General features: G+C 40.2%; 3 protein-coding genes across 10 annotated transcripts in view; 2 read left to right on the top strand and 1 right to left on the bottom strand.

The window, feature by feature from the left end:
- Window positions 1-15288, bottom strand: part of pikfyve (phosphoinositide kinase, FYVE finger containing) — a 33150-nt gene extending 17862 nt beyond the window's left edge. For 2 of the 5 annotated variants that reach the window (XM_071483584.1, XM_071483594.1), the window contains exons 1-18: window positions 14035-14230; window positions 12268-12467; window positions 9092-9259; window positions 7081-7190; window positions 6746-6917; window positions 6336-6543; window positions 5236-5262; window positions 4937-5026; window positions 4686-4842; window positions 4342-4499; window positions 2739-2850; window positions 2378-2525; window positions 2061-2225; window positions 1613-1675; window positions 1378-1507; window positions 601-781; window positions 383-457; window positions 74-181 (exon numbers count right to left, since the gene is read on the bottom strand). In XM_071483584.1, the coding sequence (XP_071339685.1) occupies window positions 74-181; window positions 383-457; window positions 601-781; window positions 1378-1507; window positions 1613-1675; window positions 2061-2225; window positions 2378-2525; window positions 2739-2850; window positions 4342-4499; window positions 4686-4842; window positions 4937-5026; window positions 5236-5262; window positions 6336-6543; window positions 6746-6917; window positions 7081-7190; window positions 9092-9259; window positions 12268-12467; window positions 14035-14078 (2316 nt within the window). In that variant the 5' untranslated portion in view covers window positions 14079-14230. Of the gene's footprint in view, window positions 1-73; window positions 182-382; window positions 458-600; window positions 782-1377; window positions 1508-1612; window positions 1676-2060; window positions 2226-2377; window positions 2526-2738; window positions 2851-4341; window positions 4500-4685; window positions 4843-4936; window positions 5027-5235; window positions 5263-6335; window positions 6544-6745; window positions 6918-7080; window positions 7191-9091; window positions 9260-12267; window positions 12468-14034; window positions 14231-14258; window positions 15079-15129 lie in introns of those variants that run through there. The other 3 variants (XM_071483610.1, XM_071483620.1, XM_071483602.1) reach the window with 3 other exon arrangements.
- Window positions 15289-16001: 713 nt separating this feature from the next.
- sgo2 (shugoshin 2) lies at window positions 16002-21563 on the top strand. 3 transcript variants are annotated; one of them, XM_071483487.1, is made up of 10 exons: window positions 16003-16181; window positions 16322-16366; window positions 16658-16783; window positions 16958-17133; window positions 17286-17360; window positions 17761-17831; window positions 17939-18069; window positions 18189-20291; window positions 20715-20829; window positions 20949-21563. In XM_071483487.1, the coding sequence occupies exons 3-10, from the start codon at window positions 16702-16704 to the stop codon at window positions 21079-21081; spliced, it is 2886 nt and encodes a 961-aa protein (XP_071339588.1). In that variant the 5' UTR covers window positions 16003-16181; window positions 16322-16366; window positions 16658-16701; the 3' UTR covers window positions 21082-21563. The 3 variants fall into 3 exon arrangements, with proteins under 3 accessions (XP_071339597.1, XP_071339606.1, XP_071339588.1); XM_071483496.1 differs by lacking the exon at window positions 16322-16366 and having other exon boundaries at window positions 16002-16181; window positions 20718-20829; XM_071483505.1 differs by lacking the exon at window positions 16322-16366 and having other exon boundaries at window positions 16002-16181.
- LOC139624429 (uncharacterized protein C2orf80) lies at window positions 21390-26147 on the top strand. Of its 2 annotated transcripts, XM_071483539.1 has the most exons (9): window positions 21390-21479; window positions 21863-21934; window positions 22032-22113; window positions 22329-22411; window positions 23586-23676; window positions 24015-24092; window positions 24269-24356; window positions 25540-25643; window positions 25833-26147. In XM_071483539.1, the coding sequence occupies exons 2-9, from the start codon at window positions 21894-21896 to the stop codon at window positions 25899-25901; spliced, it is 636 nt and encodes a 211-aa protein (XP_071339640.1). In that variant the 5' UTR covers window positions 21390-21479; window positions 21863-21893; the 3' UTR covers window positions 25902-26147. The 2 variants fall into 2 exon arrangements, with proteins under 2 accessions (XP_071339640.1, XP_071339647.1); XM_071483546.1 differs by lacking the exon at window positions 24015-24092.
- The last annotated feature ends 3 nt before the right edge of the window (window positions 26148-26150 follow it).

Raw genomic sequence — 26150 nt, 5'->3', positions numbered from 1 at the left:
AACTGCAAACCACACTAAAGAGGTTGTTCCCTCTATGACCTAGTGATGACTGTGGTAAGAGAGCCTCACTGACCTGCAGCACAATGGGGTCGATGCAGGTGAACTTGGTCTCCTCCCGGTACAGATACTCGATGGAGCATTTCAGCAGCAGAATCTTGGGGTTCTTGATGTAGGGGTTCATCTGATCACAGGTCACACACAAATATCAATATTAACTGTAGGTATTTAAATTAGAAGCTTTAACAGCACAGACAGACAGATCTGGATCAGGTTCAAGTGGTCTCTCTAGGACCTCAGACAGAGATCAGGAGTTTAAAATCCTGCAGTTACAAACTCATGAAATGTTGGATCTTTGTCAGACTGAGAACAGGACCTTTCTTACCTTCTTGTGGGCGATGTTTTTGGTGCATACGAAGCCGTTTACCACAGCTGAGTCAAACTTCCTGCCCCCAGGAATCTGAAGCACATATACAGAATTAGTTTTATTGTGAAACCACTTGAAACCGACAGTTTTCCTACGCACAGTTTAATTCATATGTATAATCTCCAAACAGTGACATTAGACTACAGTTGGACTGATTCTGTGTGATGGCTCCTCACCTTCTTGATGTGGACCAGCTGTCGGATGTCCATGTCGTCGTCGCAGTTGCGGACGTCTGGTCTCACAGTCTGGACCACCTGTCGAACCACAGGGACGATGATATCCCTCCAGGATAGAGACAGAGACTCACTGTAGAGCAGTTGCTGCAGCAGCGCCATCATGTGGCTGTGGTTGGCTGAGCTGAACAGAGGCAGGCAGAGAGGCAGACGGTGATATGAGAAAAATCAGAAAAACATCACTGAAGTCACTGTCACGTTGGAGGTCAACTGCTCTGTGGAGATCCTGCCCCAATGGTGACTGGTACTATCATATATAATGTTATGGTCCTTATGTAAGTTCAGCCGATTCAGAGCTGGTCTGACTAGTACAGCCACTGGTAGGGCTGCATAATTGATCGAACGATTATTCAAATACAATATTCAAATTACAGGTGCTGCAGTTTTTTCAAATCATATAACAATCACAATATCTGCCAAAATAGTCGCAATATAACATTTTTTTTCATATCGTTCAGCCCTACCCACTGGTCATGAAAAACCTCAATAAATGGTCCACACTGCAGCAGCACGTCTGGTCTTCAACCAGCTCAGAACACTTTTCATTCCTCTCCACTGGCTCCCTGCTGGTGTTCACATTAACTTCCAGTCACTCATGTTCGCCTTCACAGTGGCCACTAGCACAGCACCCGCCCACCTGAGTTCTCTCTCTCTTTTGATCCTTTTCAAGTCCCTTGTATGATCATGCTGTACACAAACAGTGGTGTATCCTCCACTCACAGCAGCCTCTCCATGGCCTTCTTCTCTCCATTCTCCTCTCTGAGCTGGTCCAGAGAGCTGTGGTGCCAACCCAGCGGAGTAAACAGCATCTCCTTGGCCTTTTCCTCCACGCGACGGTTGAACAGAGACTCTGCAGGAACATCGAGTCAGGAGCAGGGAGCAGGTTAACTTAGTTACAAGTTGGGCAGTTTTTTTTTTGTCTGATTAACTCAATGAGGAAATGCGGAGCTCTTACCTTTGATGAAGGCGTCACTTATGACAATGTTCTGTCCTCCATCCTCAGACACAAGAAACTCAGCTGCAGGAAGAGAGAGTTCAGCTCGTCAGATACAGCGCTTTAACTTTAGCTGTTCTACAGTGTTGAATCATTGTTCATGTAATTGATCGACAATGAAGAATCTGTGTTGACACTGGTATAGTGCTGTTCACTCAGTCCCTGAACAATATGTACTTTTACTTACATATCATTTTGAGTGCAGGACTTTTACTTCTAATGTAAGGTTCTTAGACCACTGGGTAGTGCTACAGGCATAAAACCCTATTATAGTAAAGTGTAGTCTACTGTTGTCTGGTCATCTCTTTTCAGAGGCACAGTGACCAGGACAGGGAATAAAATAATTAACCGGCTGTATGAGAAAAGGCATTGAGCTGGACTGACACGTGTACAGGACGTGTCATATTACCTTTCTGCTCAGGCCCAGGAGGCACGTGTGGATACTTGGACTGTTTCTTGATGTGGAAGTTGACATTGTTTTGCTCCATGTTGAGGTTGATGGAAGCAGCTGAGTCGCTGTCCACCACAGACTGGAAACTGCTGACAGATGTCCTCTTGCTGGGGCTGGCAGAGTCTGGACAGAGGGACAGGTCAGTGAGCTGCAGCTGGGTTTTTAATTCACAGAAACCAAACCAAAGCCAGCTAAAGGAAGCCTGTGCAAAGAGCAATGACCCAAACCAACACAGTATGACAACAATATAAAAATAAAGTCTTTGAGATACATACTAGGCATGTTGTAGTCGCTCTCATCTGCAAGCTGCTCTGTGTCACTGTCATCAAACTTGATGTCCTTGAACCAGGACGGCTCTGAATGTCCCTCCAAGGAGTTGATGCTATCGCTATCTGGAGATGGCGTTTCTGAGAACTCTGTACTCTACAGACCAGACAGAGAGACGTCACCATCAGCACATTTCACTGCAGCAAAATAATCAATCATTTAGGCTGCTGGTGATATGTCAGGCCTGGCTGAATCAATCAATATCAACATGTGATGTGTCAAAGTATGTCAGCGGCACATGTAGCATAATTTGGACTGCCCCTGGAAATGATCAGAGATGTCTGTTTCTCAGTGTGTACAGGCTCTCACCTGAAGGGGGCGGTAGAGAGCATACTCATCCCTGAACACCTGGTCGTGGTGGGTGACACAGTCCAGCCAGCGACCGTCCACCAACGCCTGGCCTATGGCGATCGCCTGGGCCCTGCAACACAGACATGAGGATGGGAGGGAGAGTGTGACAGTGAAACACAAGATCAAGAGCAGCTTCCAACTCGTCAATAAAGAAATATGTTAGATATGAAGAGCAGCCACTTAAGATGAGCCGCCTACACTGTGTCCAGAAAATACAACATCAGCTGAGACCAGGTTCTAGTCCAAGTTCACCTGTTAACACAACACAAATGAAGTAACGCTCGATGAACATGGACGCACAAAGAACAAGTTATAGATGAATATGTCGGACAGTTACAGTAACGGCAGCTGCCTATAGAGCTGAAACAATTAGTCAATGAATCAACAAGTAAACTGACATACCTTTCAATATGCAATAATTTTGAGGATCACTTCATTATTTTGTCATACAGTATTCTTGTTATTAGCCACTGACATATGCACATTTTCCATTCATTTTACTTTTACAGATTTTTCCATTTTCAAAAACTCTTCCTGTCTTGTTTCTTTTTTCCTCTGTATGTTGTTGTTATTGTGTTTTTTCCTAACTAATAAAGTTTAAAGACTTTAGTTGTTATTGATAATTTTTTTCTTTTTTTTATAATAGTGCTCTAAATGTCCTTTTGCTGTGCACAAATCAATTAAAAAACCAAAACAATTCAGGTTTACTGAGGGAAAAATACCAAATATTTACATTCACACTCACATGTGACTATTCGCTGGTTTTCTTTGTCCTCTGCAATAACAGAATAATTACATTTGGGTTGTAGCAATCTGAATATGTCCAGCTGGCCTTTAGGTATACCAATCAGTTCACTGATTAACAGAGCTGATCAACTGATCATTTGAAAAAATGTTAAGTTGCAGCCCTGCCTGCCTATGTAGCCTCGTCTGGATCAGTGAAGGTAATCCCTCAGAAAAACTTACGAGGTAAGAAAAACAAATGGAAGAAACCCTGAGTAGGAAAATACAAAAATGACCCCCCAACCCCCAGCTGGATCAGAATGAAGTATTACATTAAATTAAAGTATTACATGTTTTTTAAATCTTTTAATTTTAAGTTTTCATTTGCACTTCAGGAGAATCAGACAATTAAAATACCTTTTTCTATTCAATCTTTGTAAATGTAGAGCTTTTGTCTAATTGGAGGCATTTTACAAAATCATCAAATAAGTGGGGCAAAATTCACCAAGTACAATAGACAGATGAAAGAATAACCCTGTATACATGTAGTGCTGTGAGTGCAGAGCCTCTGAAGTGGGAGCACAGGAGCACAACACTGTGGAGCCTGCACAAGGCAAGTAAAGGATGGTATTTGATTTCCTCAGTCCTGTTAAAGCAACAGTTAAATGGTCTGATAAATATGCTTGTTTACTTATTTGCTCATATTTAGGAGAGAAGACTGAGACTGCTCTCAGATCTGTAAGCTAAATAAGAAGTTACAAATTAAACATACAAATGTGAAAGTGGTATTAACCCTATACAGCACAGGAAAGAAAATGTTTGTCCAGTGAGATGCTACCTGGTGGAAATGGTGCCGTTCCTCAGCAGCCAGTTCACAAGTTCCTTTCCCACAATGCAGTTGGGGTAGGTCCTCAGCCAGTACCTGTGGTCCTGGAACTCCATCCCTGTGCTGTTGTGGCAGATTTTCTTCCACAGGTCCTTCAGCTGGGAGGAGTCCTGCAACAAATGTAGCATTGTGTTACAACTAATTATGTTTTACTGCTTTATGCTTGTTCCCCATGTAAAAGTGCGGTACGGTAAAGAGGAAACATAAGTGTGGGTTAAATAATAAACAAATATTCAAGCCAACTAAAAAAAGAAGATTCAAATCAAAAAGAATAGAAGGAAGAATAAAGCAGCCACCAGCAGGATCTTCCTCTCCTCCTCGCTGTGGTCCAGCTTGGTGCCGCTCTTGGTGCCCGTCATGGCTCGGCTGGTTGGCGGGCTCACTGAGCTGTCGTAGGAGGGAACCATGGAGGACCCAGAGCGGTCCAGCGACAGGGTGGTCACACTGGCAGACCTGTGGTAGAGACAAACAGGGACCATTCACAGTCATGGCTCCACTAAGCTGGAACACACTGTACTTCACAGTCAAACCCAAAGCAGTGACCGACCTCTTCCTCGCAGGTGATTTGCCCATGTCTTCTTGTAGAGTTGTCAGTCTGGAAGCGAGGCCGCTATTCTGAGGCTCCTGGTGAATCATGCTAATGGACACACACACATACACACAGACACAGACAACCTGATGGATGTTCCTCTTGCTCTGACCTTACACTTCCACTATGTTAAATTTATGATCAGTGAATTTGAGCATGCAGACGACCATCTCTTCTAGAAAGTGTTAGCCTCTACTCACAGACAGCTAAAGCCCAGACAGATGTGAAAAATGAATAAAACAAACAGCGAGACTCACTTCTTTCTCATCCCAATGGGAGTTTTTCTATGCCAGGAGAGAGAGAGGAAACAGATTTTTGTTTGAGGTGAGTTGACAGAGAAAATGAGCAGAGAGCACACCGATTCAAAACAACGAGCATGGGATTATAAAACACATGCATGGTTGGAAAAGCCTTCAAACAAAGACACCCTGGAAGATTAATACAACAATCTGCCTGTTGTGCATGGTTAATGAAATCATAAAAAAAAGTCTGCCAACAATTGTTAAAAAGTAACTTAAAGAGGAAGATTAGACCAGTCCTTCTAGACAGGCAGCTCTTCTTCCTCAAACAGATGCCCCCCCTTTTTTCTTCTTTTAAGTTATTAATTAATTAGAGCCAGTTTTGATGATGACACGCAGCACAGCTGACCCCAGTCAGTCTTATGTTTTCTTTACATCTCACTCGTTTTACTTACTCACTCGTATGATTCTGTGTCTTGCCCATGCACAATACATCCAAAGCACACACAGATGTTTTAAACAGCAGAAAATCAAGACAGAGACAGAGTGAGCACAGCTGGAGGAAACTAGGAAAAAAAAAGGGCAGTGTTTTTCCGTCATGAGCAGAATCATAACACGACTAAACCCCTGTACGAGCTGATAACAGACAACATGTCAGTAAAGAAGGAGTGAAAATACCAAGTGAAGATTTCAGGACTGTACAAAGGTTTTAGGGAGTTTAGATATTTTTGAAAACATCCTTACTTTACTTTCAGCGCCTAAAACTTTTGCACAGTAGTGGATGTTCTCAGTTTTGGTGGTTAACATGATGGTTGGAGATACACGTGTGGAGGAATGAGGCATGAAATCAGAGCTGACACTGAAGGCATCATGCAGAATGCCTTCTTTATAGTTGCATTTGGACAAAGTGAAATGGGACATTTTAATAGGACTCATTCTGAGTCTAATTTAATCTAATAAAATCGTAATAAAATATATTATCCACTTCCTTCTATCTGAGCGGTTAAATTAAAGGAATAAAAGGTTCAAATTCTACTGCAATTTCTATGATGTGATTTGACCCAGAGCGTGTGTGTGTTAATCTGCGCGACAAACACTGTGTGTGCTCGTGTGTTCACCTCTGCCAGGTCAGGTCTTCCTCGAGGAAGATGTTCCTGCTGGCCTTACGCCCACCCACAGGTGTCCGAGGCTCGGTGGGCTCCAGCACACACACAGAGCAGGGGGAGTCAGACAAGGCGCTGAGGTCTTCTCCGATGGAGCCCGAGTCAGCTGAGTGAGCATAGCTTAGCGCTAGTTTACGACAGTACGTACAGGCCCGTAGATCTCCTGGATACATGGTGGAGAAGTTGGAGAAAAGATGAAGAGGAGACAGTGGAAGACAAAAGGTGGATGACAGTGGGAGGAGAAAACAGAAAAGGTAATCATGTTTAAGGTAGTTGATTTTTTTTTGTTTTTCACTGCACAATGAATTGAAACAGACCGTTTTCGAATATATTCATAACTAAGTCATCTTGAGTATGTCATTTACCCGTGTAACCCATGAACTTTCCAGGGATTTCCTGGTTGCAGCAGCGGCTGCAAAAGATCTGGCCGCACAGTCGACAGTGGTGTCGTCGGCGGAAGGTGGTGAACTTCTCATTGCAGTCGTAACACTCTTTACACTGACTATCTGGCATCCAGTACTGTTTCAAATCACTGTCCTGAAGGGGAGACAACCACAGCACACGGCTTTTATCCACAGAGAGGCAGTGCAGGGACTGAGCTCGTGGTAAAGAGTAAAGAGTCATGTCATGGTTCATTTAGAATATTCTCGGCGAGAGAGAATTTAGCGTAGATGTTTGATGTCAGATTGGATGTGAGTACCTGGCTCTTTCCCTCCATGATCTCCTTCAGCCTCTTCAGTGCAGTCCGAAGTTGCACAGCTGTGCGGGGGTCATGATTGCTTAGAGGCGTATCTGATTTCCTGCTGCCATCTAAACCCCCCCCACACACACACCCACACACACACAGATTAACTGGTGAATGTTTCCCTTTGACATTATCTCTCCTGCTACATTGTCAAATATGCCTTTTTTTAAATATTTCAAAGGTCCCATATTATATTAAAGTAGATGACACAAGCCCCACCCATCTGGACCCACCCACTGCCAATCAGAAGAGAGGCTCACAGCCTCACTTCAAATACAACAGGAAAAGTGTAAAATATGGGACCTTTAAATGTAAGGTGAATAATAAATGACTTCCTGTTGTGTTGACTTCATCACAAATATTTGACAATGCACTTATGAATAACTTCCTTAAAAGTTGGTTATGTGTATAAAATAAGACATGATGCGATCAGTAAAAAAAAACTGGCCAAGAAACAAAAACATGTTGAGCATAAATTGTTAGCTTCAAAATCATTCATGACGAACATCATTCCGATTTTTAGTACCTGAGTGGAAAACATTAGGGCAAACCAAAGACCAATAGAAAGCACCTTATTAAAAATGCAAATATCAAAACACACACACGCACGCACTCACTCACTCACACACACACGCACACACACACACACACACACACACACACACACTTGCATGCATTCAGACACAAAAAACTGTTGGTTTATGTAAGGCCATTCTTTCAGAACCAGTTGTTACAGTCAAGCTAAAAGCATCTTTAGTAAAAACAAACAAAAACACACACAGTGCAGAAGGCCCCTCACCTGGCCAATCCACTGTAATCAGAAAAGACATGAGAACGGATGTTACAGCCTGAACATGCATTCATCTTTCTGATGTATACAACACTACATATATTTTAAACACAAACACTATATTTTGTTTGTCGTCTGCTCCGTCACTGATACATTCCTCTGAACAGTAAAACATGAAAACTTTTCATGTGGATAAATACTGAAATCAAATTAATACATTTTATTTAAAAAAAAATAAAAAGGACAGTGGTATTCCTCTAAATAATGACAAAGACTGAGGGGAGTAAAATTCCTGTTTCCATACATTTTTAATCTCTTTTGATTTACACTGAAAGATGTCTTGTCCTTCCTTACGATGCCATATTTATCAATAAATGAAAATCAATCTTCATATCAACAAACAAACAGTTGATAGTTGAAGAACACATCTAAATATCCATGTCATTAAACTTTAATATAAAGTGTTGGAATAAACTCTTCACTTCTGTCTCATCTTACAGTGTTCTGGCTGTAAATGTGTCTTTTAATGCAAAAACATTAAGTACAGTATAAAGCTGTCAGTTTCTCATGAGTGTGTGTCAGTTAATGAGATGAATTCAAGAGCTTTAACAGCAACTTGAAGTTTAATGTAAGACAATGTCCATGGTGTTATCAGTGGCCTCTGATTAGTTTATTCATAACATGACAGAGGCTTTAAAGTCAACTAACAGATAATGCAATCAACAAATGTGTGAAGCAAAAGTATATTTAATCACGACTCTGTTAATGTCAGACAGAATAAAACAAATGTCTCTATCTCATACTAGTATATTAGTCTGTATGAAAAACAGTGCATACTGTACATAAACATCAACATTTTACAGACTTTTTAACCAACCCTAAAACATCAAGTAGGTTATAAGACCCTGACTTTAGACTAAGTATATAAAATACACTAACGCCTACTGCAAGATTGACTACCTACACCTTATGGAGAACGCATCATCCCAACAGCTGGAGAAGTTGTTGAAGCCTGAAAACCAGCACTAGAAATGCTATAAATTACAAGTTTAATGGAAAGGTTATATATCATGAGCCTGTTTCCTGTTTCAGACAGCTTCACTACCTGGTGAAATATACACAAGTCTCAAATATCAACATCTGTATTGTGTATGTGTTTTTTTGTGTGTTTTTTACCTGAGGCAGTGGAGGTACGTCGGAGGTGGTCAGGATGTTCTTTCCGGCGTGTCTTTGAGCCGTAGAGGGAGTGGGAAGGACTGGAGGACCAGCTCCTCCTCTCTGACTGAGGAGAGGGGGATGGCACATCTGGCTTATCTGACACTGCTGAGGGAGAACGTCCCTCCTCTACACACACACACACACACACACACACACACAAACACAACCAAAAAAAAAAAAAAAAAAAGAATCAAGTGATTAAAAAACATCTCGGCAAATTAAGTTAATGTGCTGTACATTAATTTTATTTCATTTGATTTTGTATGGTCCATAGTAAGTTTGGGACCTTTGAGATCAATATTTATTTTCATTTTGACTGTAAAGTGATGTTGATTTGATCCAACAAAACAGGAATTAACCATCAAACTCTGAACAGAAACCAACATCTTGTGCTTTTTCATTTCAAAAACACCAAAATGTGTGTTGGTCAGTCAGTCATAAACACCACTGGCCAAAACTTTTAGAGCACCACCATCTTCTAGTTTGATTTTAATGTACATGTTTAATGTCTCAATAAAGTCAAATATAGTTCTAATATAGATCTTCCCAAACCAGCTCCATTGAGTTTAAAGGTCCCATATTTCACACTTTTCCTGTGTTTTAGTAGACCTGCTTTATAATCAAAAAACACACAGACATCTTACTTTATATAATATGGGACCTTTAAACCTGGAGACTGTGCTGCTCTTCATCATGTGAAGCCACCAACTGGTTCTCGTCTTCTAATGTCTTTGGCTCATTATCTCACTGTAGGATGAACCCCTGACCAACCAACTGTCATTGTCTACAACAAAATTCATATATTGCATAAAACTGAACAAATTAGTACTATAATAATGTATTAATTGAAAACAGTTTTTTCCGACTTTTCAAGGATTTTGTGACAAGTTAAATAAATCTAAACTCATCAGAATAAAACAACCACTCCAGTTTCTGCTCAAACACCAGAATATTTCAGGGTTTTGTTGAACTATTTCATGGAAAATTAACTCACTTACATCATCATAATTTGCAAAAGATAAAATTCAACACGATGTATTTTTAGAACATTTTCTGTTTCTATGTCTGTTTCTAATATATATTCAAATAAAGTGCAGCAGCCCTCTTGTGATCGTATCTGTAGGAAATGCCTGTGTGAGGTTCATGACGTTCAGGCCCATGCTGCTGCTGAGTGTTGTTCAGAGTACAGGACTTTAGAGGCAAGACTACAAACCCATGAGTCATGTGGCTCACTGGTTCTTGGCACTGTCCCAGGCAGGCAGTCTCTATCACATGACCTCACAAGACTGTGGCTAATTGCCCTGACTTCTTTAAACTGCAGCAGAATACTACTGAGGATATGATTTTAACACACTGTGGGGTTTGATTTTTGTCTCATAGATTTATTGTATGTTTACAGTTGATTAAGTAAAATGACAAAATATCAACCATATATATTTACATATATATATATATATATATATATATATATATATACACACACACACACACACACACACACACACCAATTAAAGATTTGAACCTTGTAAACAGTTTATAAATCACTGAGCTGTCTCCTAACAAGATTAACAATTAGAGTATTAACCTTTGACCTTTGACTTACTGGCACAACTTAATTCAGTTTAAAGGAAACTGTTGATGGTCACTTCTCATTAACTTCATGCGTCAGATATTAAAGTCAAAAGGTCTTTTTTGTTTTCATTTATGATACACTTTGTCTTCTCTCAACAAGGTGCTATACACCCCTTAAATGTTCAGAGTTCAGGGCTGGTGTGTATTAAACTTTTTCAGAAACAACCTCAGACGTTGATGAATGAATAAAATGTAAAATCTTTGCATGAAGAGGCTATAGGTAAATTTATGTGTGATTCTTAAATGTTAACTACTTTGACTTATATGTTGTGCAATAAGGACTAATGCTCAAACAATGAATCAGCCAATAGTAAACCTCCACAGGTCACATCTCTGTAACAGCTTCACACACACCTTGTCATGAGTCCCAGTGAGAGACTGCTTAATCATGGTGTTATATATGGTTCACTGTATTGAATCATGTAAGAAGACATTTCCTAAAATACATTTCCTTATAATAAAAGTGACCGCGATTAAATTCTTCAATAACTTTTAGAAGAATGTATAAAATTCTGAGTGACAAATCTCTGTGTATTCATAGGTGAAATCAAATAGATGTTAAATTGCCTCTATTTTTTACAGAGAACACAGAGGTAAACCTCATGTAATGCAATATGAATATGTTTAAACACTGGCATTTAGAGTAACTTTAATCTGTCGTTTATATGTGTTTATAACTGACGTAGATGTGATCAGTGTGTACAAGTAGAACCACGTAGATATGTGAGAATTTGGTTGTTTTCAAACTGAATCCATCGTGTCATGAGTTGAATGATTTCAACTTTGTCATGTTGTGTCTGTGTTTTAGGAAAGACCTTTTTCCTTTTTTATGATCTTGTCACAATACTTACTGTACATACAACATATACATAAAGGGCAAAATATGTAGTTCTCAGAGTCAGGGACCTTTTGGCAGATAACTACAAGGAAGTTCCTGTTTCACTTTTGGTTTGATTCTATCAGAGGCTTTCAATTCTTCAACAATTGTCTAATTCAGATTGCTGAAGCCTCAAATTAGCTTGTAAACCTATCCTTTAATAAACAGCCATGATGCACACATCATTAGATTGTGTGTGACATATGCTTTGAATAAAATTACTCCTTATAAACTCAGAGCTTGCCTGAGAATCATCAAGTTTGTAAGTTTTCTTCAGTATCAAAGTAACACAGGGATTGTTATCCTTATATACAGTATGAACATGTATGCAAGTAAATAGAAATAAGACAAAAAAAGTGACAAAATCCCTTCATACTACTTTTTTTCAGGTTGCGCCATTAATATTTCTTGACATTTCTAAAGCTCTGAACATCCCATCAATATGATTCTTATGTTACTGACACTCACCTCTATCATTATGTACAATTAGGTGGGGGGTGTGAGGGTCTTACCCCAGTGTCAGACTTTAAAACCCCTTGGACTAGATGGTATGACTGGTATATAACAGGGATTAATCAATAAGTACGTGATGATATTTGTCTGTGTGTGTGTGTGTATCCCTGACCTTTGCTGTTGAAACGAAACAGGTTGACAAAGGAGCTGTATGCGGAGCGGAGTGGAGGCTCATCCTGCTCCGGAGTCAGTGGTTTAAAGTGGGTCAGGTGGGAGGGGCTGGTGGGCGAGATGATAGGCGGCTCGATGCTCCAGTCCGTTGAGGATGAGGATGAGGACTTGTCATCAGCAGCCATGTTGCTGCTACTCCTGCTATAGAGTTAAAAAGAAAAAAAAAGTTTACACATGTGTAACAGATCATGTGACTCTTCATCAAACGGAGACAGGATCACTGAGCTCGGCTCGTAGCCCAGCATCAGTCAGGGGTCAGCTCCTAGAACAGAGAGTCAGGTCTGTATAAAAAAATCAGTTATGGTAATCAGAAATATCAACAACTGCTTCTCATGTGCTTACTTTCACACCATCAGCATGAAGTTACTGTCTATCTAATCTGCTCAGATCACAGAAGCAATGTGCTACAGTCACCAGAGGCTGCAGCGGCTGTTTGTCCTGATAAAGATATCTGACCACTTTCAAATGACTTACTCTGTCATTTGCTGAGAGGTAATGGGGAACTAGAGCTATGTTTAGGTGTACCAAATAATCACTTTGTTAGGTACCCCTGTAAAATCTAATGCAATTCAATACAACAGCTCTGTCATAAATTTTACCTCTACAAAAATCATAATGTTCAGTTTTGTTTGACGCTGTCAGAAAGGTATAGATTTAACTACATGTTTATTATTGAGGTTGTAGTTTACAGTGGTGTTGAACTGGACTACATTATACTGAGAGCTATTTTTCTAAGTCCAGTTAAAAACATATAGTTGAATTTCCACCTTGTGGAATGTTTTAACAAAAACTGGCCATTTTAAACTTAGTGAAGGTAGAGTATGTGGTGGGTATTTTGTATCGGATTGCATTAGATTGTATAGGTGTACCTAATTAGAGTGTAGGCTTCATATGTCGAGATGTCAGATTTAAGAAAAATGAAAAAACAAACAAACACTAAGTGCAACTCAGAACTTGTCTGGGAATCAACACATTTTTAGGTTTTCGTCAGTATCACAGTGATCCAGTGACAGTTGTCTGCACATCTATGGGTACACTGCAAACAGGAACCGCTAATAGCTAATCTGGCAACTTTTTACTGGTGCCAGTTTACCAAAATGAAAACAAATATAGGATGAGATTGTAACTAACTAACTGATTCCATTGCAAAATTATACATCATGTTTATAGTGGCATCCAAGCTATGGAAGCAACACAAAGAACTGTAACAGGAGTGACAAAATCAATTAATATTAAGGCTCAATAATGAGACATTCACAATGGATTTAATAAAGTACAACAAGAGGAAATCGTCACTTTAGTGTAACCTGTTGACTGACCTTTCATGTTTCAAATAACAATAACAACTTCTCTCAGCATCACATCATAGGACAGCTTTACAAGACATTTGTCTGATTCTGTGCCTTATTAGCAGGAAGTTTTTCTCCTACAGGAAACAGATTAAGTAGCGAGCACAAAAAAAGTTAAAGATGTTTTTTTTTTTTTTAAATATACACACACTGCTATAGTTATAATTTTACCATATCTAATATCTGGAACTGATTACAGAGCGTCCGATAAATGAACTCATGAAGAGAACCGGTTATCGATTAAGTTACAGTCGGCTAATAACTAGGGCTACACCACAGCTACTCAAATCCCCATTCCTTGTTCATTTACCAACCGTGTAAATGCCGGGAATACCTCCTCAAATCTCAACTTAACTCACCTTTTGAAGAAAGCTACAGACTTTGAGTTAGCTATGCATGCCATTTTAGATCATGTGTAGAGGAAAAAAGCAGAAGCAGCGGCTTCACATTCTCCAGCTCATCATGTGATCACAACAGGCCGTGGCGTGACCGCTGCTGCCTGACCATCTGACAGCTCAGGACCGAGCCCTGCACCTTGTCACGCAGCGTGTCGCAGAGCCAATGTGCACAGGTTCATGCTCACCATCACCTGGATCGCTGATCGTCTGCAGACAGGTTACGGCCCCCACAGTTTTCAAGACTTTGGCAAGTGGACGTCGACGGCGCTGAAGTTAGCTCCGTTTCGGCAGTTAAGGGGAAAGTTCAAGGAAACTAAAAGACACTACTGAGTGACTGATTCTCTGTTTTTCTGCACCACTTATTATGCTCAAACCGTGTTAAGCATCCTAGTTAACTTAACCATGATTGAAACCCACTGTCAGTTTGGAAAAACCTTTACTACATACGTGAAAACAAAAAAGAGGGCGATTTCATTTCCTTTTAATCAAATCAAGAGTCTGACTCCAGCGGTTTATGAGCTAGACCTGGTCTGATGTGATAACAAGATGTGAAATTCATATTTTTTTTTCTTTCCTCCCAAATAATTCATAGGTGAAAGTGGGCTTTAATCTAGGACGTCTAAAATACACTACATGAATGTTTCCCCTGACGTTCCCCTTAACAGCTGAATCAGAAACTAACTTCAGAGTCGTTGGCTCGTTTCCTAACTCAACCAGAACTGACTTGAAGGTTAGCTAATTTAATTACAGTTTGTATCATTGAACTTATATGTCAGCCTATTTGCTATATGCGGCATTTACAACCAAATTAATGCAGATTTTATTAGTGTTATATTAACGGCGACAATCTAAAGCACAAAATAAGTCAATTAATATGGGTAAGCTAACGTTAGCCGACTAGCTAAAAGATGTGTACAGTAATACAGCTGTATTAGCCAAGGTAGCTAACTTTAGCCTCTTATGCTCACTAGCAGGTTGGCTGCAACAACCCTATTTCTGGAACACCTGACACAGTATACGACTGAACTGTCGTGACAGCAAAAAAATGCGAATTACCCGTTCACTGTGTGAATTGGACATCACTGTAAATAGCACTCCGACTTTGTAGACATGAATAAAACAGCTGAAAACAGCCGACTCCCATACGCAAGCAGCCCTGACCAATCGATACCTGCACTGAGTCCAACTGTTGTGGTTGTGATCAGGAGAAAAGGCAGCAGAGTTCAGAACTATCGATTAAACCAGTCTCTTCCTATATTCTGTATTCCTATATCTATCTATCTATCTATCTATCTATCTATATATCTATCTATCTATCTATCTATCTATCTATCTATCTATGATCTGAAATGATTTGTTTATGTAACTTTGTTTTAGTGTAGTGATGCAGTTGTGTAGTGTATTTTAGTAGAAGTTGTGGATTGTCTATAGTATAAGTGGTGTCATACACTGTTGTCCTTTTTTTCTTATATTCAGAATCATTTTACTTTCATTGCAAACCCTGTGCAACCTGCTTTGGCAATTCAGCCTTTAACTATGATCATGCCAATAAAGTAAATTTGAATTTACAATAAAATGTATAAGGCCAAGTTGGAGCCGGTGTGCATACCCAGATGTATAGTTTGGTGTATTATGATGATCTGTGCAGAGAGTTATTATTATTATTATTATTATTGCGTTGTTTTTAATAGTCTCAGTCTCATTAAAGGTATTTTCAAGTCAAAAGAAATTTGATGAATATTTTTTATATAAAGTTTTAATGACTAAAGAATGACTTTAAAGCCAATGATTCTTACTTTTATGTTTCACTTAAATCTAAATGGTACTGCAGTTTGATCCCTACATCTCCTGACAGATGGCAAGCTTCAGATAGAGTCTGCCTGACGGGACAAACTCTGGGGAAAACACCCACCTTTCAAACACACCTCCACGCACATGCGCAGACGCGCGGCGGACTTTTTGTTTATGTTTAAATCAATGAATACGGATGGATGTGATAAGTACAGTTAGACAGGTCCTAATGAGCTTTATTTAATCACTCCGCGGTCAATGTCTAGGAAATGTGCTGCTAAGACGCAAAGTCTATCGCTGGTTCACGTTTAACCCCGGTAAGTTTTGTCTACATTTCGAGGGTAACTTGCTAGCGCTGGCTACACCAGTTAGCAGCGGATTCACCATTCATACGTAACGTCGGCTAACAGACGACAAAATTAACTACTTACTGAAGGTTTCTGGTTTGTCGGCAAAGGTAGTCACCTACACTCGCTTAGTCGACCACGATGGAAAACTCCAGGTGCTTGCCTTTTTCATTTCACTCAAATTTAAAGACTCCATATGTAGCTTTCGATGCTTCATACCAAACCGATACTTATTACTGTGTATTCTGCTGCCTTGGAGTTGTTATTCTGTGTATTTAATATTATATTATACAACTCCATTGTGTTACCTTTCTTTGTGATAAGAGGAACAGTACTATGTTGGGAGGCAGTGTTGCACATGTGCCTCATTATTGCACAAAAAGACATAGGCAGACTTTCAGTACAAGAGCTAACGTCTTTGTTTTTTGTTGTCTGTTTCCCCTCAGGTTACGGCTTATTCATCAAAACGACTCTTCATGTTCATCTGGTTATGTTCTCTAAGACAATGGTACCTCCACAAGCTTCCAAGCAGACTTCTGCTGCAGCATCAAAGATCAAAAATAAGCTCCTCAGTGAGTCCATCATTCATTTCAACACATTTTCATAACAACATTTCTGTGTTTGTTGTACAACTACATTATTCTGTAAGCTTGATGGCTCTCTGACATTTGCTGAAGGAAAAGAAAACGTTAAATAATTTTCCGAACAACAATGAATGTTGCAATGCTTCTTCTTGACCACACCAGACTCGTCATCCTTCTTCAAGATCTCTTTGAAGACCAACAACAAGGCCCTGGCTCTTGCTTTGGAGGTGCAGAAGCAGAGGAACAGGCAGCTGGAGAAGGAGATTGTGTGTCTGCAGAAACAGGTGGAAGCTCTCTGCTTTGAGCTGGCCACAAGAAAATACAAGGACAGGAAACTGGTGAGTTTGTTGTTTGCTTAAAATAGTTAACACTAAAGGCAATCATTTCTGACCACACAAGTATTCATTATCATGCACAGACTCTCAGAAATATTCTTGACCCATCAAATGGCTCAGATTGACTGCAGTTCATAGTGTTTTTCCTGTCACAGCTCCTCATCCTGAAAAGCCTCCATAAAAACACTCTGCAGCACTTTGACATGGTGGCCGACCTATTCTCCGACAGTGTAAGGATTCCTCTCAATAAGCACTAACAGTTGTTGTTTTGTGTGGGTCAGATTTGAGTTGTTGTGATTCATGTTTTCATATAGTATACAGTGACGAGTGTGATATTTACCTCCTGTAGTTAAACACAGGATAAAGTGATAATTCGCATTGCATTGTTTCAAAGATAGAATGAGAACTGGATTTCTCAATTTTCAAGTATGATGGTTGATTTCACAATGGTTTTCATGTCCTCAAGAGAAAAACATTCATTCCTTTACTTCAGTATAAAAAAAAGGAAAAGAAAGTAAGACTGCAATCTAACCACATTCACATGTTTTTATAAGATTGAGTGATAATGGAAGAATATGACCAGCAACTATACTGACATAATGTGTTATTGTGACCATTTATTACCCACAGGATCTTCCTAAACTATCTCAGGAGAACAACAACTTATTTGGTAACATTGAGGAAAATCTGGGAGTGGAAAGGTGAGCAAATACTCCACTCAGATTGATATGTACTTTAAACTAAGAGCCTTTTTTTTTGGTTTGTGCAGCTTTGTCTTGGTGTTTACACCCAACCTCTCTCATTTTAGTCTCACAGATCATTTACCTCCTCAGCCAGAAATTACAAAAAACGTAAATTCTGACCTGCCTGGAAAAAACGTGGATGAGAATGTCTTCTGTATCCAGGATAGTCCCAATAAGCCCACTGATGCTCACAATAGTAGGGTGTTTTTAATGTTGATCATCATCAAATGTTTGACAGTTATGTGCCCAGTGATACTTATGTGTTATTGACTGGAAATATTCATTTGTTTATTTTCCACAACTGCTTTCTCACAGATAATACAAATGTTGAGAAAAGGCGTTCAAGCCAGCATATACAAGCTCCGCAGACCAGACCGTCACGTCCATCCAGCAGCCTGAGGGATGAAGTAGAGAGGCTGTCGAAGGCACTCTCTCAGTCTGGGTTTGACATGAAGTCGGTGCCTTGTCCCCAGAGCAGTCAAACCTCCTCACGTCTCAGCACATGTGAAAAATCCAAACCAACTTCTGCTGATGATGTGAACTCTCCCTGTGGCTCAGTCACAGAAACTGAACCAGAACATAGTAAAAGACACGAGAACACCGTGCTTCTGAATACAACAATGGAGATGACCCAGAGCTGTGCTAGTGAGATAGTCACAGTGGAAACCAAGGCCAAAAAAACAGGCCGCACCGGCATAAAGAAAAAGGGAAAAGCTGGTGGGTCGAGCGTGGCCGCAAATCAGCAAGTGAAGAACTCTGCCGATTCTTGGACGAGCAAGGTTCAGGCTGCTCCCTCTGACACTTTATTACAGACAGATGACCGTGCACTAGAGGATGTTAGAGACCTAGAAGATTTCAAGTGTCAGACACCTAAAAAACAGTCCGGTAGTGTTGTTACCTCTCGGATTCCCAAACTGGGCAAGTCTGGTAACTGTCAGAAAACAGCAAAGCAGAAATTAAAATCACCGCAACACGCCAAGTTAAAGACGGGGTCCGTTGACAATGTTGACGATTATTTCATGGATTCTGAAAATCAATTCTCCAAAGCCAGCAAAAGTGTAAATCTAGCACCAGAGGAAGATGCTGCAGAAGAAGTAGTTTCCACAGTCACATGCAGGAGATCCAAGAAAAAGAGCAGGAGGGTGTCTTCAGTCATCAAGGAAACCATATTCACTTTGTCCTCCCATGAAAGTGAGAGCAGTCAGTCCAGGCTGGAACAGCTCCAGGATGAAGTGGAAGAAGTTGTTACAGGAAAATATGAAGAATGCAAAGACCAAGAACAACCTGAAGTGTTCCTGATTTGTGCAGATGAGGTCTCACATCCAGAGTCAGACCATGTGGAGCGTCTTTCCCCAAGTGGTGATAAAGCACAGAGCAAAAATTCAAAGGGAAAACACAAAGCAAGATGCAGAGGGACATTTGTTGTTTCAGTGGCGACGGATTGGACCTCACCGAATGGTGCGTCACCAGACGTGGTTCCCTCAGAGCGGGAGCTCCTGCCTTCCACAGGACACTACAACTGTGAGGCAGAAGAGCCATCAGCAGTCGTGGATGAAAGTGTTGTTGGGCAACGTTCAGAATCAAATCCACACAGTGATAGAGTCTTTGTCGAGGAAACGCAGAGCTCCTGTAAGCGTCCTTGGGTGGCCACTCAGGATTCAGGGAGCGGTCAGGACGACTTAAGCAGCAACAATAACCATGACATACTGCTGCTGGACCAAGACTTTACTACAGACACAGACTTTCAGAAACCTAAAAAACCCAGGAGAGAAGAAACAGGGCAATCCGGTAAGAAGAAAGCCATACAGAGGAAGAAGTGTGATGACCTTGTCAATGACAAGAAAAAGAAGAAGAAAAGTAGCCATAGCGACAAAGGATTTAGATCTGCAGATGAAGCATGTCATCTTCAGGAAGCCAGTGATGCCCCGCCCCTCTGTGGCGCTGATGAGCCTGAAGGAAATAAAGGACAATCAGATGATTTACAAGTGGCTGACTCTTGTTCTGGCGTCAGTGAAATGGATGACATCTGTGAGTATTTCTACAATTCAAACCCCACCAGGTCAAAGTCCAGGATGGATTTGAAACCAAAGGAGCGTAGAACAAAATCCAAGCTGCATATACCCACAGAAACCAGCAATCCAAGGGAAACGTTTGTTGTCTATATGCGGAAAACTCAAGACAGGATGAGGACATCTAATGTGTCAGAGGCCCACAGTCACACAGTGGACACCAGTAATGACACAGTTCACCAGAATCTGGCAGACCTGCTGACAGATGAGATGCCACCGTGGCTGGACATGGATGTTAGCACTGCTAACACTGAGGTGGTCTCCGTACTGGCCACTCCGACGAGGGAGGCAGCAGGCGGGGCGGTAGGGATTGAGGAGTCAGCTGCTGTCACTAATGAAGCCTCTCCAGGTGTGGTATCATCATAGTTTCTCCTTTTACTATAAGTTCATATATTTATATGCATTCAGACTAATTAAATTAAAGTTTGAGGTATCATCTACATTAGCTTACTTCAGATATATCACTATTGACTCAGCTATGTCAACTAGAGCTGCAATGATTAGTTGATTAATTGATTAAAAACACTAGTATAATTGTATGCTCCTTTATTCCTTTATTATCCAGTTGTGTTGTTGTGGGGGCAAAAATCTCAGAGATATAAATATAGTAAAGAGATACGGTAGGTGAGGAAATATGTTTTCTTATTATCTGCGTCTTTAGTGATGACGTAGCTGATTTTTATTTCTACTGTTTGTAATGGGAAAATGCAGCTTTCTTTGTTTATGAGTAACCTTAAGGGGCAACTCTGGTCTGATGTATTGTGTGTTGCAGCAGGAGGAGTCTTAACATCACTGACGAACATCATTACAACTCCAGACAGCGAAAACAGAGGCCGAACCAGGAGACGTCATGGTGTCGTCAGTTACAAGGAGCCGGCCCTCAACAGGTGAGGACGTCTCCGTCTATGAAATGTGGCCACAGCCCTGTGTCCATATTGATTATATCACGAAACAACTGTGAGTAAATAATCGTATGTGTCTTTTTTTTTTTTTTTTTTTTAAACAGCAAAATAAGGCGTGGAGATAAATTCACTGACAGCATGTTTCTGAGCTCTCCGGTGTTCAAGGATGGCAAGAAGAAGAAGCAGAAGAAGACTGCAGCCAAGCCGAAGTTGGACAGCTCCATTTTAACTGATTGATTTTTATTCTTATTGCACTGTTTGGTTTTCTTTAAAGGTTGATAAAGACATTTTAATGAGTTTTGACTGGACTGGACAGGTGCTCCCACAATGCACCTTTGACATTACAAACACTGAAAGTGATGTGGATATTCTGATAACCACTGCTGCACTTGTTTGTTGGTAATGGTCAGAGAGATTGACAGGAGGGTGGTCATAAATGATTCAGTCCAGGCCGTTCACCTGAGAAGCCTGATCCACATCCACACTGTAAAAGGCTTCTGTTCCCCACAAAGGTCACCAGACAACTGTTGTGCAACTGCAGCCGACCATGTTTAGGACGTTGTATCATCATGTGAAGTGAAGTATTGTAAGCTTTTGTTGTACAGCCTCAGTTTGTGGTTGTAGAGGACTGTGTGGTGAGTACAGATGTTTCACTTTTGAATTTGTTTTAAATGCCATTATTTTGTGTGTGTGTGTTCCCATTAAAATCTGTTAACAGAAGATAAGGTTTCAGTTTTGGATTTGTTGCACTCGTGTGTTTTACTGTTAGTGACAGGGACTGTGTTTTTAAGGTGGACTAGACTTACTGGATCTCACCTTTGTTGGTAGCTCTCTGTGTGGTCAGGTGTCAGTTTCCTGGTGTCATCCTGGCACTGCATCCTCAGCAGCTAATCAACCCTAACTTTTATGTTAACAACTTTCACTGCCACCAACACAGCTGCGGTTTTCCCATTTTACTTCTCATCTGTAAGACATATACAGGATTTAGGGTTTAAGTCTTCTGCTGTTGTCTTTGCAGGAGTCTTACATGAAAGGAGTTTGTTCAGAATATGGGGACGAGGAAGCTGAAACGAGATGTTGAGGCCCTTATGTGAGTGGACATTAGAAGCCCAGAGGTTGATGAAAAGGACAATATGTGTCATATTTTGAAACAGCAACTGATTCATTTTTCCCCCTGATCTGAACAGTGGTGACTACATTGGGAATAAACTCAGAGAAAATTCATTTGATCCAAAGGGGAGGGGGACGTCCACGATGCTGGACGACCTGGTAAAAAAACTCAACACCAGAAACAGTAACTTCATGTTTGATCATAGCTGGGTCATTCTGACACCATGTTGATTACCATAGCAACTGTTGGAAGATATGCAGCTAAATGGTTTCTCTATGATTTATGTAAACAAAAACATTTGTTAAGTTTGACACACTTGACCTTCTGTACGTCTACTGCATCTGCTGCAGTGTGTTTCATTTACATGTTACAGGCTCACTATGACCTTGCAATCAGTGTTGCCCTTTGGTGGCTGGACAAGGAAGAAGGAAGGGATGTGCTTGACAGTGACATCATGTAAGCTGCTTTTGTTTTTATAGACTAAAAACTAAAGCTATGGTTGCAGGTTGAAGATATTATTTTAGGCTTTATTCTGTTGATGGATGCTTCTTTACAAATGTGCAGCCAAGCAGTGTTTAAACCCACAGTCAGAACAACCCACAGCAGAACTCTTTTTTTTTTAAAGTTTTTTTTAAAGTATATTCGGGCAGTTTTTATCTCTTTATTTGTAAGGAAATGGAGAGAGACAAGAAATACAGGAGAGCCCTGCAGTAAAAGGACCAGCTGGGAATCAAACCAGCAACCTGCTGCTCAGGGTTCAGATGCCCATTTAGTGCATCCTAACCACTTGGTCAGTGGGATGTACCCACAACAGAACTTGTAAAGCTTCCAAATTCATCCAGATGAATGTAGCAGAAATGTGTGAATAAAGCTGCACAAGACGTTAGAATATTTTTATTTGACACAAGTAGTCTAAGGATCATGTGACTTGATTTGGAACAAGCAGAATATTTAATTGTCCTACACTGTACGAAACAAGTGGAAATAAAACGTTTAAGAGGTTAAACTGCACTTGACAGATTAAATTTTAAACTTTTAAATTTTTATTTTAAAAACACGAGGGTTAGAATGAGGTCGTTCTGTAGACAGAGGGTGTAGGTCCTCTCTCCCATGGAGAGCAGATACCTGACAGTGCCTATAAAACGTCTGAGGGTTTCTCTGTAGCCAGGACTGGTTAAATGACACATGAATACTAAAGCCCAGTATCCTTGATAATAAACTTTTTTTCCCAAATAGGCTAAATATGTAAATTATACCAGAATATGTGGGTATGGTCCACACTCCCCCTCTGGTAGGAGTACTAGGTCCCAGTTCATTTAAATTTCTGGCTGGTGATTAAAAAAAAAAAAAAAAAAAAGGAGATTTTCTAACAAAAATCCCTCAGGATCAACAAAGTAGCGGCAGTAGGTGTGTAACCACAGCTCCTCGGGTATTTCCATCCTCACCCCCTTTTTCCCAAAGCTGCCAAATTCTCACCTGGACCCCATAAATGCCAAAGTCTGTCCTGAGACCATCCATCTGTCCCATTCAGGTAGAGGCAGGGGAAATAAGATTCTATCCTCAGGCTTTAGACTCTCACTGTTTCCAGTGTCCTGTAACAAATATTAACCCATGTTCCTCTCTCTCACAGTGGAGCCACATGCAGCTTAGGGAGTGCCCGGTACCCTAATCGCTCAGAGCGGGAGGCGATGATCCTGTCATCCTTTGCTGGGATTATTATGGTAAGTGTTATTTATACATGAACACAGGTTTAGATCCAACTAAGGTTAAATATCTGAAAATAAGTATCTATATAAGGGTACAGACTTGGCTGGGGTATCCTTTTAATCCATGTGTTTATTTTACATTTCTTTTATTTATTTTTATCTATGGATGCATTTTAATATCTAAATGCTGTATATATGCATCTAGATTGGGTTTAAATTAAAAAAAATACAAAAAAGAAGGAAGCAGAGGAAGAGGAAATTGATATAGGTATAAATAACAGGGTACCTCAATAATTATCACTACCCTAACTCAGACAGAGAGGTGCTAGTTATTAACCTTTATTTCCCTACAGCATAACCTGCCAGTGGAGGAAATCTTGGCTCTGTACAGGTGTAAACCAGCAGCTTCATACCCCAGCCAGCAATCCAAGGTACAAACAGTGTCCTGGCTACTGGTTCACACTCATGTTTGTAAGAAACAGACACACTGTGTGTCTGATTATTTTCTAAACAGTTGGGGAAGAGGCTTCTACGACTTTTCTATCTTCTTCATTATATAATTTTAGTAACATAGAATAGTTCATTCCATGTTTTGTTTAAACCCCAGGCCGCGATTGTCTTCCCCTTCACTCTGTCCTACCATCCGTTTGCCATGCTCAGCTCTTACAAGGCTGTGCACCACTCCAAGAAACACAGTAAGTCTATGTCAATATTAAACACTGTTATCTGAGATGAACTAAACGAGTGGCTCCCAGTCTTTTTAGGCTTTTGACCCTTAATAGCCAAACAACACCTGCTCACAACCCCTCACCACAGCTCCTGGTCTCTGAGCTGGAAGCTTCAACCACAGACTGAAACAGTTTCAGTCAAACAAACAACAAACAAAAAAAAATTTCAACATTTTGAATAACAGAATTGGTATTTTTTTTTTAATATTTTTGACAGCAGGGGGAAAATTTCTAATTCAAACCACCATGACACCTGAGCAGCTCCATCTGCTGAGGAGATGTGGTAGAAAGCTCTGGAAACAACAGCTTCTCTTTCTTAGAGATGGAATAAATGTTCAGAACCTTCACTTTAGTAAAAAGTACCAAAACAACACCACTTAAGTACCTGATTACAAGTTAAAGACCTTCCTGTAAAATCTCACTTAACTTAAAGTGCAGAAGTGTTATTATTTAAATGTACTTAAAGCATTCAAGTAAAGTATTATTATTATTATTATTATTATTATCATTATTATGCAGGGCTGCTAAAATGATAATTTTATTATCATTTTCTAATTAATTGGTTCATTGATTTGTCTTTGAAATGTCCAATATTTTTAAAAAATGCCCATCACAGCTGAACAGCTTATGTCTTCCAACATTTTTGTTCGACCAAAAGTGAAAAAAACTCAAAATCTTCAGTTTACAAAGAAAAACATGAATCTTTTCATTTAAGAAACTGAAATCTGCAAATACTCGGCATCATTTCTTCTTGATAAATGACTTAACTGTCACTGACACTGTCACTGTGACTAATTGATCAATGATTTCATCTCTACTATTATATTTGACATTATCACATTGTTAATACTGATGCATTTTTGCATAAGTAAAATCTTCCTGTTGTAGCTGGTTGAGTTCATTTTAACTACTTTTTATGTCGTTAGGTAGTTTAAAGGCTATAACTTTTTATGAGGTCATCATGTGTATAAGTACAATATAGCATTAACTGGAAATACTCAATAAAATACATGTAAACCAAAATGTATCATCTCGGGACCCCTCAGATTTATTTTACAACCCCTCGGGGTAACCCAAACCACAGCTTGGGAACCGCTCATCTAAGAGACGTGTCAATTAATTTAAAAGTCTTAAATAAAACCTCTTACAGATCAAAAGTTGAAAAGGTGGCTGTCTGAGAGGGCGAAAGCAAGTGCTCCGCCCGGAAGAGTTTCTGTGCAGTCTTCATCCTCCTCGTCTCACTCCTTCCTCAGTGTGAGTGTCCACAGCATCACTTCTGTCTGTCATTATTCTTAATCCAGAATATCTAACAGCAAAACTGAACCATTTCAACAAGTTTAAGTCTCTAGGATTAAAACATGTGTGAAAGGCCTCTGCTGCCCTCCTGTGGATGTAAACAGACATGATCTTTCTCTGACACCTCCTCTCCTCTGTTTGACTCAGGACAGCAGTGATGGTCAGGAGGACAGAGCTGAGCACTATGAGGGTTCACAGGAGTCTCTGCAGGACTGAGGTCGCCCTCAGCAGCACCTCCGGCTGTTTTCTCTCCTCATGATGGACAATCTGTGCTTCACTATTAGATTTTCACTCTTCAACTGTCTTTATCTTTGGTGTTTGCTTTATTCAGTCACAGTGATAAACTGATTTCAAACTTCTAGCCTCTGGAGGCTGCTGATGAAGACAAATGTTTGTTTTTTTTTGTTTTTTTTCTGTCAACAACTGTGATAAAGACATTAAAATAAAGATAACTACTGATAATGA

Source organism: Trachinotus anak, unplaced genomic scaffold (assembly GCF_046630095.1).
Source record: "Trachinotus anak isolate AG129_WGS33_773 ecotype Australia unplaced genomic scaffold, CSIRO_AGI_Tana_v1 ptg000001l, whole genome shotgun sequence".
Lineage (NCBI taxonomy): Eukaryota > Metazoa > Chordata > Actinopteri > Carangiformes > Carangidae > Trachinotus > Trachinotus anak.
The sequence above is the reverse complement of the archived record's forward strand: the minus strand, read 5'-3'. Positions and strand labels throughout refer to the sequence as shown.

Coding starts and splice junctions, on each gene's coding strand:
- sgo2 (XM_071483505.1), top strand. CDS start 16,702: ATGTTCTCTAAGACAATGGTACCTCCACAAGCTTCCAAGCAGACTTCT. Junction 17,832..17,938: donor GAAAATCTGGGAGTGGAAAG/GTGAGCAAATAC, acceptor CTCTCATTTTAG/TCTCACAGATCATTTACCTC. Junction 18,070..18,188: donor GCCCACTGATGCTCACAATA/GTAGGGTGTTTT, acceptor GCTTTCTCACAG/ATAATACAAATGTTGAGAAA.
- LOC139624429 (XM_071483539.1), top strand. CDS start 21,894: ATGGGGACGAGGAAGCTGAAACGAGATGTTGAGGCCCTTAT. Junction 23,677..24,014: donor CCTTTGCTGGGATTATTATG/GTAAGTGTTATT, acceptor ATTTCCCTACAG/CATAACCTGCCAGTGGAGGA. Junction 24,093..24,268: donor ACCCCAGCCAGCAATCCAAG/GTACAAACAGTG, acceptor TTTAAACCCCAG/GCCGCGATTGTCTTCCCCTT.